Below are 13,084 nucleotides of genomic sequence, written 5' to 3' on the forward strand. Positions count from 1 at the left end.
GTATTATTACACAGGATTCTTATGATGTTACATCAGCTCATCTTCTCATTCAGGTCTCTACAATATCAGATCCTCTCAGTGAAGATCTTCTACAAAAGAAAAATTTCCTGATTTACCCATCAAAGATGGATATGGACAGAGACAAGATGGCTGAGAGGATATTACACCTCACCCTAGAGATCCTCTTCCGGCTTACTGGAGAGGTGAGAGATTCTGATGACGTCACATTACATCATTCTTATCTATGGGAATAACAGATGGACAGAACTGGAGAGGTGAGGACTCTGGAAATGTCTGTAGTGAGATTTATTAATGAGTCTCTCCATTACCAGGATTACACAGTGGTGAAGAAGACCTCTAGTGATCGCTGTCAGGACCCTGTGTTTGAGGGATGGAGAAGACCCCTGAGCCCAATCACGGGGCCTCCACCTCACCCCCTGATCCATGAGGACATCAATGACCAGAAGATCCTAGAACTCATCTACAAGATGATTGAGCTGCTGACTGGAGAGGTGACACTGCTGGGAATGCTGGGACATTATACAGTAACACTATGAAGAGATCAGGGGGGATGACGGTATCATTGTATGTGTCAGGTTCCTATAAGGTGTCAGGATGTCGCTGTCTATTTCTCCATGGAGGAGTGGGAGTATTTAGAAGGACACAGAGATCTGTACAAGAACGTCATAATGGAGGTTCCCCAGCACCTCACATCCCCAGGTAATAGACAGGACTAAATACACACGGCCTACAATTATCTGTATGTAAAGAATGAATTCACTCCCTGTATGTGTTTCCTCCAGATCTATCCAGTAAGAGGACAACACCAGAGAGATGTCCCTGTCCTCTTCTTCCACAGGACTGTAACCAAGAAGATCCCAATGCTCCTCAGGATCATCAGGTAGATGGAGAGAAGGTGTCAGGAGATCTCCCCTATGATGTGTAGACACCGGTGAAGGTCTTGTGCTCAGTCTTGTTTTATCCACCAGTATTATATGTTTTATACTTGTGTAATGAGAATGGTGGAGATGGCAGGATTAGAGCTGATCATAGATGTGACTTCTCCATCTGTCGGTGACTTTTATAATATTTGTTTCAGGGTGAAGATCTGACCCATATTAATACTGCAGAGACATATGTGAGGGGGGATGAGTGGTGTAAAGAGGAGATTCCCACATATGGCTACCCAGGTGAGTAGTGACCACTAGGGTTGAGCGAAACGGGTCGTTCATTTTCAAAAGTCGCCGACTTTTGGCAAAGTCGGGTTTCATGAAACCCGATCCGACCCCTGTGCGGGGTCGGCCATGCGGTACGCTGCTTTCGCGCCAAAGTCGCGTTTCAATGACGCGAAAAGCGCCATTTCTCAGCCAATGAAGGTAAACGCAGAGTGTGGGCAGCGTGATGACATAGGTCCTGGTCCCCACCATCTTAGAGAAGGGCATTGCAGTGATTGGCTTGCTGTCTGCGGCGTCACAGGGGCTATAAAGGGGCGTTCCCGCCGACCGCCATGTTACTGCTGCTGATCTGAGCTTAGGGAGAGGTTGCTGCCGCTTCGTCAGAAGCAGGGATAGCGTTAGGCAGGGTCCATTAACCACCAAACCGCTTGTGCTGTAGCGATTTCCACTGCCCAACACCACCTTCGGTGTGCAGGGACAGTGGAAGCTACATTTTTTTTTTTTTCCCTCAGCGCTGTAGCTCATTGGGCTGCCCTAGAAGGCTCCCTGATAGCTGCATTGCTGTGTGTACGCCGCTGTGCAAACCAACTGCTTTTTTCAAAGCACAAATCCTCTTGTTCCTTCCTTTCTGCACAGCTATCTTTTTGGTTTGTACACACTTTTTATTTAATTTGTGCATCAGTCCACTCCTTATTGCTGCCTGCCATACCTGGCTGAGATTACTGCAGGGAGATAGTAATTGTTGGACACTCCCTGTTTTTTTTTTGTTTTTTTTTGTGGGAGATTAAGATTGACATTTCTGCTAGAGTGCCATCCCTGTGTGTGCCATCTCTCACTCAGTGGGCCATAGAAAGCCTATTTATTTTTTTGCTTGATTTGGGTTATAAAATCTACCTGAAAAAATCACTACATCAATCAGTGGGAGAAAAATATTGGCCTCAGGGCTTGTGTGCCACTCTTGACTCCTGTGTGCATCATCACTCACTCAGTGGGCCATAGAAAGCCTATTTATTTTTTTGCTTGATTTTGGTTCTAAAATCTACCTGAAAAAATCACTACATCAATCAGTGGGAGAAAAATATTGGCCTCAGGGCTTGTGTGCCACTCCTGACTCCTGTGTGCATCATCACTCACTCAGTGGGCCATAGAAAGCCCATTTTTTTTTTTTTGCTTTATTTGGGTTCTAAATTCTACCTGAAAAAATCAATAAATCAATCAGTGGGAGATTAATATTGGCCTTTGGGCTTGTGTGCCAGTCCTAAGCGTGCCATCTCTCTCTCTCAGATAGTGGGCCATAGAAAGCCTATTTATTTATTTTTTTTTTAATGGGTTTATAAATTTTCCCTGGAAAAAAAAAAAAAAAGTGGGAGATTAATATTGGCCTCTGGGCTTGTGTGTCAGTCCTGAGCGTGCCATCTCTCTCACAAATAGTGGGCCATAGAAAGCCTATTTATTTTTTTTTTTTTGGTTTTATAAATTCTCCCTTAAAAAAAAAGGGAGATTAATATTGGCCTTTGGGCTTGCGTGCCAGTCCTAAGCGTGCCATCTCTCTCTCTGTCTCTCAGATAGTGGGCCATAGAAAGCCTATTATTTTTTTTATTGGGTTTATAAATTTTCCCTGGAACAAAAAAAAAAAAGTGGGAGATAAATATTGGCCTCTGGGCTTGTGTGCCACTCCTGACTCCTGTGTGCGTCATCTCTCACTCAGTGGGCCATAGAAAGCCTTTTTTTGTTTTATTTGTTTTCTAAATTCTCCCTGAAAAAATCATTTTATTTTCTTTGGTTTCTAAATTCTTCCTGAAAAAATCATTTTATTCTATTTTTTTTTTCCTAAAGTCTCCCTGAAAAAAAACAAATCAGTGGGAGATTAATATTGCCCTTTCTGCTTGTGTGCCAGTCTTGACTCCTGGGTGTGCCATCTCTCTCTCTCTCTCCAATTGTGGGCCATAGAAAGCCTATTATTTTTTTTAGCTTGATTTGGGTTCCAAAATCTACCTGAAAAAATCACTACATCAATCAGTGGGAGATAAATATTGGCCTCTGGGCTTGTGTGCCACTCCTGACTCCTGTGTGCGTCATCTCTCACTCAGTGGGCCATAGAAAGCCTTTTTTTGTTTTATTTGTTTTCTAAATTCTCCCTGAAAAAATCATTTTATTTTATTTGGTTTCTAAATTCTTCCTGAAAAAATCATTTTATTCTATTGTTTTTTTTTCCTAAAGTCTCCCTTAAAAAAAAAAAAAAAACTCAAATCAGTGGGAGATTAATATTTACATTTGTGCTTCAGTGACAGTCCTGCGTGTGTGGCATCTCTCTCATTTGTTGCCACCAACAACAGAGTGTGTAACATTGTGCCTGATTTTCGTTGTGGTCTCACTCACCTGTAAAGGGGTAGCTAAATCATACTGAAGTTATAGCTCACCGTGTAAGTTGTGTGACAGCAACAAATACCGTTAGTTTGGTTACGTTTTTAAAACAATGAGGAAGTCTGGTGGAAGAGGTCGTGGCCGGGGGCGTTCATTGTCAGCTGGTAATGAGGGTAGTGGTAGTGGTGGAGCATCAGCTGGTCGTGGGAAAAAAAATATTGCACCTAAGTCTGGAGCTGTGGAGCCAGGTTCGTCGTCTGGCTACACAAGGCCTCGAACGCTCCCTTTTCTGGGAGTAGGAAAACCGCTTTTAAAGCCGGAGCAGCAAGAGCAAGTTTTGGCTTATCTTGCTGACTCAGCCTCTAGCTCTTTTGCCTCCTCTCGTGAAACTGGTAAATGTCAAAGCAGCGCGTCGTTAGTGGATGTTCACGGTCAGGGACAAGTCGCTTCCTTGTCCTCTTCAGCAAAAACAACAACAGAGAAGAATGCAGCAGGCGACACAACGGGTTACTCCATGGAGCTCTTTACACATACCGTCCCTGGCTTAGAAAGTGAAGCAGTTAACAGTCCATGCCCATTACAAGTTGAATCTGACATGGAGTGCACTGATGCACAGCCACAGCCAGACTACTATGCTGGTCCTTTGACTCAGACCACAACATTGCCCTCGCAGGGTGCTGATCAAGAATCAGACCCTGATGAGACTATGTTGCCCCATCACGAACGCTATACCACCGACCGACACGGTGACACAGACGAAGTTGCACACGAGCTACAAGAAGAGGTAATAGATGACCCAGTTCTTGACCCCGATTGGCAGCCATTGGGGGAACAGGGTGCAGGCGGCAGCAGTTCTGAAGCGGAGGAGGAGGGGCCGCAGCTGGCATCAACATCGCAACAGGTTCCATCTGCCGGGCCCGTATCTTGCCCAAAACGCGTGGCAAAGCCAAAACCTGTTGGAGGACAGCGTGGCCATCCGGTTAAAGCTCAGTCTGCAATGCCTGAAAAGGTATCCGAGGCTCGAAAGAGTGCAGTCTGGCATTTTTTTAAACAACATCCAATTGATCAGCGCAAAGTCATCTGTCAAAAATGTTCAACTACCTTAAGCAGAGGACAGAATCTGAAAAGTCTCAATACAAGTTGCATGCATAGACATTTAACCACCATGCATTTGCAAGCCTGGACTAACTACCAAACGTCCCTTAAGGTTGTAGCACCCTCGGCCAATGAAGCTAGTCAGCAACGCAACATCCCTTCCGGCAGTGTAGGGCCACCATTTTCCGCACCACCTGCAGTATCTGTGCAGGTTTCTTTGCCAGGCCAAAGCAGTCAGGGTCAGGGAATCACCAGTTTCATAGTAGGAAACACTGCATCTAGGGCACCGGTGGCAACAATACCATCTCCCACCGTCTCTCAGTCTGCCATGTCCACCGGCACCCCCGCTAGTTCCACGATCTCCAGCTCTCCAGTCCAGCTCACCCTACATGAGACTATGGTTAGAAAAAGGAAGTACTTAGCCTCGCATCCGCGTACACAGGGTTTGAACGCACACATAGCTAGACTAATCTCGTTAGAGATGATGCCCTACCGGTTAGTTGAAAGCGAAGCTTTCAAAGCCCTGATGGACTACGCTGTACCACGCTACGAGCTACCCAGTCGACACTTTTTTTCCAGAAAAGCCATCCCAGCCCTCCACCAGCATGTTAAAGAGCGCATCGTCCATGCACTCAGGCAATCTGTGAGCACAAAGGTGCACCTGACAACAGATGCATGGACCAGTAGGCATGGCCAGGGACGTTACGTGTCCATCACGGCACACTGGGTAAATGTGGTGGATGCAGGGTCCACAGGGGACAGCAAGTTTGGGACAGTTCTGCCTAGCCCACGGTCTAGGAAACAATTGGCTGTAGCCGTTCGCACCCCCTCCTCCTCCTCTTCGTCCTCCTGCAGAAGCGAGAGCTCGTCCACAGACCGCAGTCGCACAACCACTCCATCCGCAGCTGCCACTGTTGCACACCAGGTCTCCCATTATGGGGCAGCTACTGGCAAACGTCAGCAAGCTGTATTGGCTATGAAGTGTTTGGGCGACAACAGACACACCGCGGAAGTTCTGTCCGAGTTCTTGCAGAAAGAAACGCAGTCGTGGCTGGGCACTGTAGATCTTGAGGCAGGCAAGGTAGTGAGTGATAACGGAAGGAATTTCATGGATGCCATCTCCCTTTCCCAACTGAAACACATTCCTTGCCTGGCTCACACCTTAAACCTGGTGGTGCAGTGCTTCCTGAAAAGTTATCCGGGGTTATCCGACCTGCTCCTCAAAGTGCGTGGACTTTGCTCACATATCCGCCGTTCGCCCGTACACTCCAGCCGTATGCAGACCTATCAGCGTTCTTTGAACCTTCCCCAGCATCGCCTAATCATAGACGTTGCAACAAGGTGGAACTCAACACTGCACATGCTTCAGAGACTGTGTGAACAGAGGCGGGCTGTTATGTTTTTGTGGGAGGATACACATACACGGGCAGGCAGTAGGATGGCAGACATGGAGTTGTCAGGTGTGCAGTGGTCGAAGATTCAAGACATGTGCCAAGTCCTTCAGTGTTTTGAGGAATGCACACGGCTGGTTAGTGCAGACAACGCCATAATAAGCATGAGCATCCCCCTAATGCGTCTGCTGATGCAAAGTTTGACGCACATAAAGGATCAGGCGTCTGCAGCTGAGGAAGAGGAAAGCCTTGATGACAGTCAGCCATTGTCTGGCCAGGGCAGTGTACAGGACGAGGTAGCGGGCGAAGAGGAGGAGGAGGACGAGGAGGATGATGGGGATGATTATATTTTTAATGAGGAAGCTTTTCCGGGGCCACTGGAAATTGGTGGCGCGGCAAGGCCGGGTTCTGGTTTTTTGAGGGACACAAGTGACGTGGATTTGCCTGAAACTGCCCCTCAACCAAGCACAACCGCAGATTTGAGAACTGGAACTTTGGCCCACATGGCGGATTATGCCTTACGTATCCTCAAAAGGGACACACGCATAACTAAAATGATGAATGACGACGATTACTGGTTGGCCTGCCTCCTTGATCCTCGCTATAAAGGCAAATTGCAAAATATAATGCCACATGAGAACTTGGAACTAATATTAGCAACCAAACAATCAACTCTTGTTGACCGTTTGCTTCTGGCATTCCCTGCACACAGCGCCCGTGATCGTTCTCACACGAGCTGCAGGGGCCAGCAGACCAGAGGAGTTAGAGGGTCAGAAATCAGAAGTGGCGTTGGCCAGAGGGGTTTTCTGACCAGGTTGTGGAGTGATTTTGCTATGACCGCAGACAGGACAGGTACTGCAGCATCAATTCAAAGTGACAGGAGACAACATTTGTCCAGTATGGTTACAAACTATTTTTCATCCCTTATCGATGTTCTCCCTCAACCGTCATTCCCATTTGATTACTGGGCATCAAAATTAGACACCTGGCCAGAATTGGCAGAATATGCATTGCAGGAGCTTGCTTGCCCGGCAGCTAGTGTCCTATCAGAAAGAGTATTCAGTGCTGCAGGTTCAATACTAACAGAAAAAGGGACTCGTCTGGCTACCCAAAATGTAGATGATCTAACCTTCATTAAAATGAACCACAACTGGATTTCGAGATCTTTTGCCCCACCTTGCCCGGCTGACACCTAGCTTTCCTATGAAAAGGTCTTGCCTGTGGACTATTCTGAATGCCTTTTCCAATCTCGTAATTTTCTGCACCTGATTGTCCAGCATACGACATGTTTACACCTCACTAAATGGCCAAACTCCCCACACGGGGCCGTGGTATCGACACTTGGCGACAGCACCCGTGAGAGTGCAGTTTGTCTGAAGAGGTGGGTGAGCCCGCTTTTGGTCGAAGGCACTGCCACTGGGTCCCTCCTAGTACAATAAAGTGTCTCTGGCGGTGGTGGTGCGCACCCAACGTCAGACACACCGTTGTAATATGAGGGGCCCTGGGCCTGTACCGCCGGCCACAAGACAGTTCCCCCCCCAGCTCAAACAGTGCTCTACCACTTGCAAAATTATCTCACAGCTCCACCAATGTTTAGTCTATGCGCTGACATCCTTCAATGCCTGCCACTGACAATACCATTGTATTGACATTTTTGTTATGTTAGGCCTTCGATGCCTGTCTGTGGTCACTCCTTCCACTAGGCCTCCACTGACCACACCACTGCTGCCCGTGTACCCCTGGAACCAATCTAAAATTGCCTACAGCCATGTGTTATTATTTTAGGCCTTCGATGCCTGTCTGCGGTCACTCCTTCCACTAGGCCTCCACTGACCACACCACTGCTGCCCGTGTACCCCTGGAACCAATTTAAAATTGCCTACAGCCATGTGTTATTATTTTAGGCCTTGATGCCTGTCTGCGGTCACTCCTTCCACTAGGCCTCCACTGACCACACCACTGCTGCCCGTGTACCCCTGGAACCAATTTAAAATTGCCTACAGCCATGTGTTATTATTTTAGGCCTTCGATGCCTGTCTGCGGTCACTCCTTCCACTAGGCCTCCACTGACCACACCACTGCTGCCCGTGTACCCCTGGAACCAATTTAAAATTGCCTACAGCCATGTGTTATTATTTTAGGCCTTCGATGCCTGTCTGCGGTCACTCCTTCCACTAGGCCTCCACTGACCACACCACTGCTGCCCGTGTACCCCTGGAACCAATTTAAAATTGCCTACAGCCATGTGTTATTATTTTAGGCCTTCGATGCCTGTCTGCGGTCACTCCTTCCACTAGGCCTCCACTGACCACACCACTGCTGCCCGTGTACCCCTGGAACCAATTTAAAATTGCCTACAGCCATGTGTTATTATTTTAGGCCTTCGATGCCTGTCTGCGGTCACTCCTTCCACTAGGCCTCCACTGACCACACCACTGCTGCCCGTGTACCCCTGGAACCAATTTAAAATTGCCTACAGCCATGTGTTATTATTTTAGGCCTTCGATGCCTGTCTGCGGTGACTCCTTCCACTAGGCCTCCACTGACCACACCACTGCTGCCCGTGTACCCCTGGAACCAACATCAGAAAATATAAAAATAAGTATTTTGCTTATAAAAAAGAAAATACTGGAGAGATATCAAATGCAGACATTTTAACATTTAAAACAAACACATACAACAAAAATCTGGTACAGTACTAAAAATGGCCACCAGCTACAATAACTTTCTCCTGCAAGTAGTTAACTGAAAGGTTTTTTCAATTTTAAACACAGATATGGCATCCACCGAGTGTTGTCCTGTCGCGTCTTCTTTATATTATTGCCAAGAAGATGCAAAACAATGAAAATAATAAAATCATTATTTACCAAAAAAATAGAGTAAGTCAAAACCACATTGCAAATAAACATTCATTACAAATAAAGAAGCAGGGCGCGTCCGAGGGTGAGTATATACCTAATAAGAATATAACCACCCTCGGACACGCCCTGCTTCTTTCCGACAGCCTTCCTTCCTAAGAATCAGCCCTTCCGTGGTGTAGAGAGAGGGTTTGTTACACTCCAAGGTGTTCCCCAGGTTGCCTTTCCTGAGCTTCGATCTTCCGGCTCTCGTTTAGTAGTTGTTGGAAACTACGCTGCATTAGGCCTACAAATTGGGTATGGGGTGTAGAGAGATGGTGTGTTACACTCCAAAGTGTTACCCAGGTTTCCTCTCCATTGCTTCGATCTTCCGGCTCTCGTTTAGTAGTTGTTGGAAACTACGCTGCATTGGGCCTACAAATTGGGTATGGGGTGTAGAGAGATGGTGTGTTCCACTCCAAGGTGTTCTCCAGGTTGCCTTTCCTGAGCTTCGATCTTCCGGCTCTCGTTTAGTAGTTGTTGGAAACTACGCTGCATTAGGCCTACAAATTGGGTATGGGGTGTAGAGAGATGGTGTGTTCCACTGTAGAGAGATGGTGTGTTCCACTCCAAGGTGTTCCCCAGGTTTCCTCGCCAATGCTTCGATCATCATGCTCTCGTTTAGTAGTTGTTGGAAACTACGCTGCATTAGGCCTACAAATTGGGTATGGGGTGTAGAGAGATGGTGTGTTCCACTCCAAGGTGTTCTCCAGGTTGCCTTTCCTGAACTTCTATCTTCAGGCTCTCATTAAATTGTGGTTAAACGGAACAACTGCATTTGGCGTACTAGTTGGTTTGGGGCCTACTATCGGTGTCTGCCGCTCCTTGCTGTTCTCCTGGTTTCCTGTCCTGAAATTCCGTTTTCAGGCGCTCGTTAAGTAGTTGTTAATGTTAGACTGCATTTGGCCTACTAGTTGGGTTGGGGCCTACTATCGGTGTCTGCCACTCCTTGCTGTTCTCCTCCACTGAACAAAGCTGTGCCGCCTGTTTACTATTGTTGCCAATTTTGAACTGCATTTCGACTACTTACTGATTTGGGCCTACTCTCTGTGTCAGCCTCTCATTCCAGTTGTCCTCCACTGCAATGCCCCCTGATTAGTCCTGTGTTACCAATTTTGAACTGCATTTAGCCCACTTTATTCTTTGGGCCTATATCTGTGTTTCCTCCTCATCCTGCCCATTGCCCAGCCAGTGATAGATGAGTCTGCTGGTACATTGACCCATAACGCAACATTTCCCGTGCACGCTACACTGCAAGATTGTGACCCTGCTGAAAGTCAGGTCCCCCTTCCCGCATACCATACCACCTTACACGGGGACAAACAGGAAGGTGCAGATGAAAGTGCAGGTTCCTTCATCAGGTGGGGGGAGGAATACTAGTTGGCGACGTCACTGGCACAGGGCCTCTCATGGTACGCAAAAGTGTTGCTGCCGGTGGGAGGCGCCCCCGCCGTGCAAACACACCGCTGTACTTTGAGGGGCCCTGTGCCAGTGCCAATGCCAACGAGTGGGCCCCCCATGCTTGCTCAGGTTCACAGCACTTGCAAAGTTGAAATACTTACCTCTCCCTGCTCCACTGCCGTGACGTGGTCCAGATTTCCTGGGCCCACTAATTACTTGAACCAGCCCTACCCACCACAACTTTAGCCAAATGACCCCCAATTTCAAATGCCTTCCAATTATTATAAGGTAAATTACGCTTGACAAGCTTCATTAAGAAGAATGGATGGTTTTGACATTAAAATGGGCACTCTAGGTGTTTTCCTGGCCCCCACTCACTGCTGACTATGCTGCCCCATTGACTTGCATTGGGTTTCGTGTTTCGGTCGATCCCGACTTTACGTCATAATCGGCCGATTTCACTCGACCCGACTTTTGAGATAGTCGGGTTTCGCGAAACCCGGCTCGACTCTAAAAAGGTCAAGGTCGCTCAACTCTAGTGACCACTAAATGCAGAGAAGTCACAGATTCTTCTCATCACCGGCTGTGGCTGCTTTATCGGTGGTGTAGTCCGGCCGTATTACCATGATCACCATTTTGCCTCTAGACCACAACATTCTCCTCCACCCAAAACTGTTCAAATGACTTTGGTCATTGAAAGCCCTTTTCTATAGAACTTACAACCTGGTAGATCCACCTACCCCCTGGGTTTAGGAGACGCTGTTACCTGCCCAGATCTGTGAACTACAAAGCCAAATGACAGCGTACGTAGAATGTGCTGACAAGATAGAAAATCACTTGAAGAAAAATATTATGATGGGCCTGTAAGAGAAAGCGGAGGGTAATGATGCTGTTGGCTTCCTAGAACCCTGAGATCTTATCGGATGAATCTCCCTTCTCTCCCTTCTGTGCTGCTGAATGTGATCATATGGTCCCTACAAGACCAGGTCCAGTCTTTCTGGCCAAACTTCCAGGAGGATTGTAATAATCTACATAAACCCATCACACCGGTGCCATGATATATCTCTGAGCTGTGCGTGACTGATGGCTGTAATATACATTTATTCCCGCCTGCAGGAGATGTGTTGGCTCCAGCCCTGGTTTAAGATCTAATTTAAAGGGAACCTGTCACCAGGATTGTGCTCAGTGACTACAGACACTGTCAGGTTGGTGCCGTTATACTGATTACACTGATACTTGGTGATGAAATCCGTCTTGTGGTTGTGTAGTCTGTATTTGTAGTTTTATTATGAGGCTTAGAAAAAAAAAATACATCCATCAAAATGACACTAGCAGCGCCTGTCCAGTAGCATCTATCTCTTACTTATAGACTGCGCAGGTGCTGCCATCGCCGGTGACATTTTGCTGGATGTAATTTTTTTTCTAAACCTACCAATAGCCACAATATTCTAGGCATTATCGAGAATAATTATCAATCCTGTTATATGCATTATGTAAAAATGGGGGCAGGTCAGTGAGGGATCAGCGACCTGTCATAAGCCAATACAGATGAATATGCAATCAGAGCACCACATAAAGCCCCACCCACAACCCGCCCCAGAGAACCACATAAAGCCCCGCCAACAGCCCCGCCCCAGAGAACGAGCATCTCATTAGCTGAAAACTACAAATACAGATTAAACAACAACCACAAGACGGATTTCATCACCAGGTATCGGTGTAATCAGTATAACGGCACCGACCTGACAGTGTCTGTAGTCACTGAGCACAATCCTGCTGACAGGTTCCCTTTAAGACATCTCCGCTCTGCACTATTATACACAGTTCTCTATAAATGTGTAATATTTCTTCTTGAAACTCATCTGACAGATAATATGGAGCTTATGATAGTTTAGATTGTGAAGTCACCGAGCCCCGTGCTCTAATTACCCCAGAGAGTTTTCACCACTAGCTGCTCATTTATTACTGATGGAGACTGTTCAGTTTGAGCATTTCAGTAGATGTTATTGTTTATAGTCAGTTTTTGATTACAGTAGTGTCCAGAATCCTCTGATTTATCCTCTTCCTGCAGCCAATTTTGTGTTCTTAATCCGGCCCCATTTCCCCTGGAGCTTTTTTTCATTTTTTTCCCTCTCCTCTTCCCGGAGCCATAACATTTTAATTTTTCCATCAATTTGGCCATGTGAGGGCTTATTTTTTGTGGGACGAGTTGTACTTTTGAACGCCATCATTGGTTTTACCATGTCTTGTACCCAAAAACAGGAAAAAAATATTTCAAGTGTGGTGAAATTGTCAAAAAGTGCAGTCCCACACTTGTTTTTTGTTTGGCTTTTTTGCTAGGTTCGCTAAATGCTAACGCTGACTTCCATTATGATTCTCCAGGTCATTACGAGTTCATAGACACCAAACATGTCTGGTTTTAATGTAATTGGTAAAAAAAATTCCAAACGTTGCTAAAAAAAAGAAAAAATTGCGCCATTTTCAGAGACCTGTAGCGTCTCCATTTTTCGTGATCTCGGGTTGGGTGAGGTCTTATTTTTTGCGTACCGAGCTGACGTTTTTAATGATAGCATTTTGGTGAAGATACGGTCTTTTGATCGCCCGTTATTGCATTTTAATGCAATGTTGCAGCAACCAAAAAATTTCTGGCTTTTGGATCTTTTTTCTCGCTACGCCGTTTAGCGATCAGGTTATTTTTTTTTCTTTGATAGATCAGGCGATTCTGAATGCGGTGATACCAAATATGTGTAGGTTTGATTTT

The 13,084-nt window shown here is 46.4% G+C and overlaps 1 protein-coding gene across 1 annotated transcript in view; it reads left to right on the top strand.

Annotated features, from left to right (window-relative positions):
- The window catches only part of LOC138662815 (zinc finger protein 665-like), a 38,753-nt gene that overhangs the window by 4,351 nt on the left and 21,318 nt on the right, over positions 1-13,084 (top strand). The window contains exons 2-6 of the mRNA XM_069748774.1: positions 54-203; positions 333-512; positions 597-720; positions 804-901; positions 1,100-1,190. Of these exons, the coding sequence (XP_069604875.1) occupies positions 54-203; positions 333-512; positions 597-720; positions 804-901; positions 1,100-1,190 (643 nt within the window). The remainder of the gene's footprint in view (positions 1-53; positions 204-332; positions 513-596; positions 721-803; positions 902-1,099; positions 1,191-13,084) is intronic.

The sequence above is a fragment of the Ranitomeya imitator genome, chromosome 2 (assembly GCF_032444005.1).
Source record: "Ranitomeya imitator isolate aRanImi1 chromosome 2, aRanImi1.pri, whole genome shotgun sequence".
In the NCBI taxonomy this organism is placed as follows: Eukaryota; Metazoa; Chordata; class Amphibia; order Anura; family Dendrobatidae; genus Ranitomeya; species Ranitomeya imitator.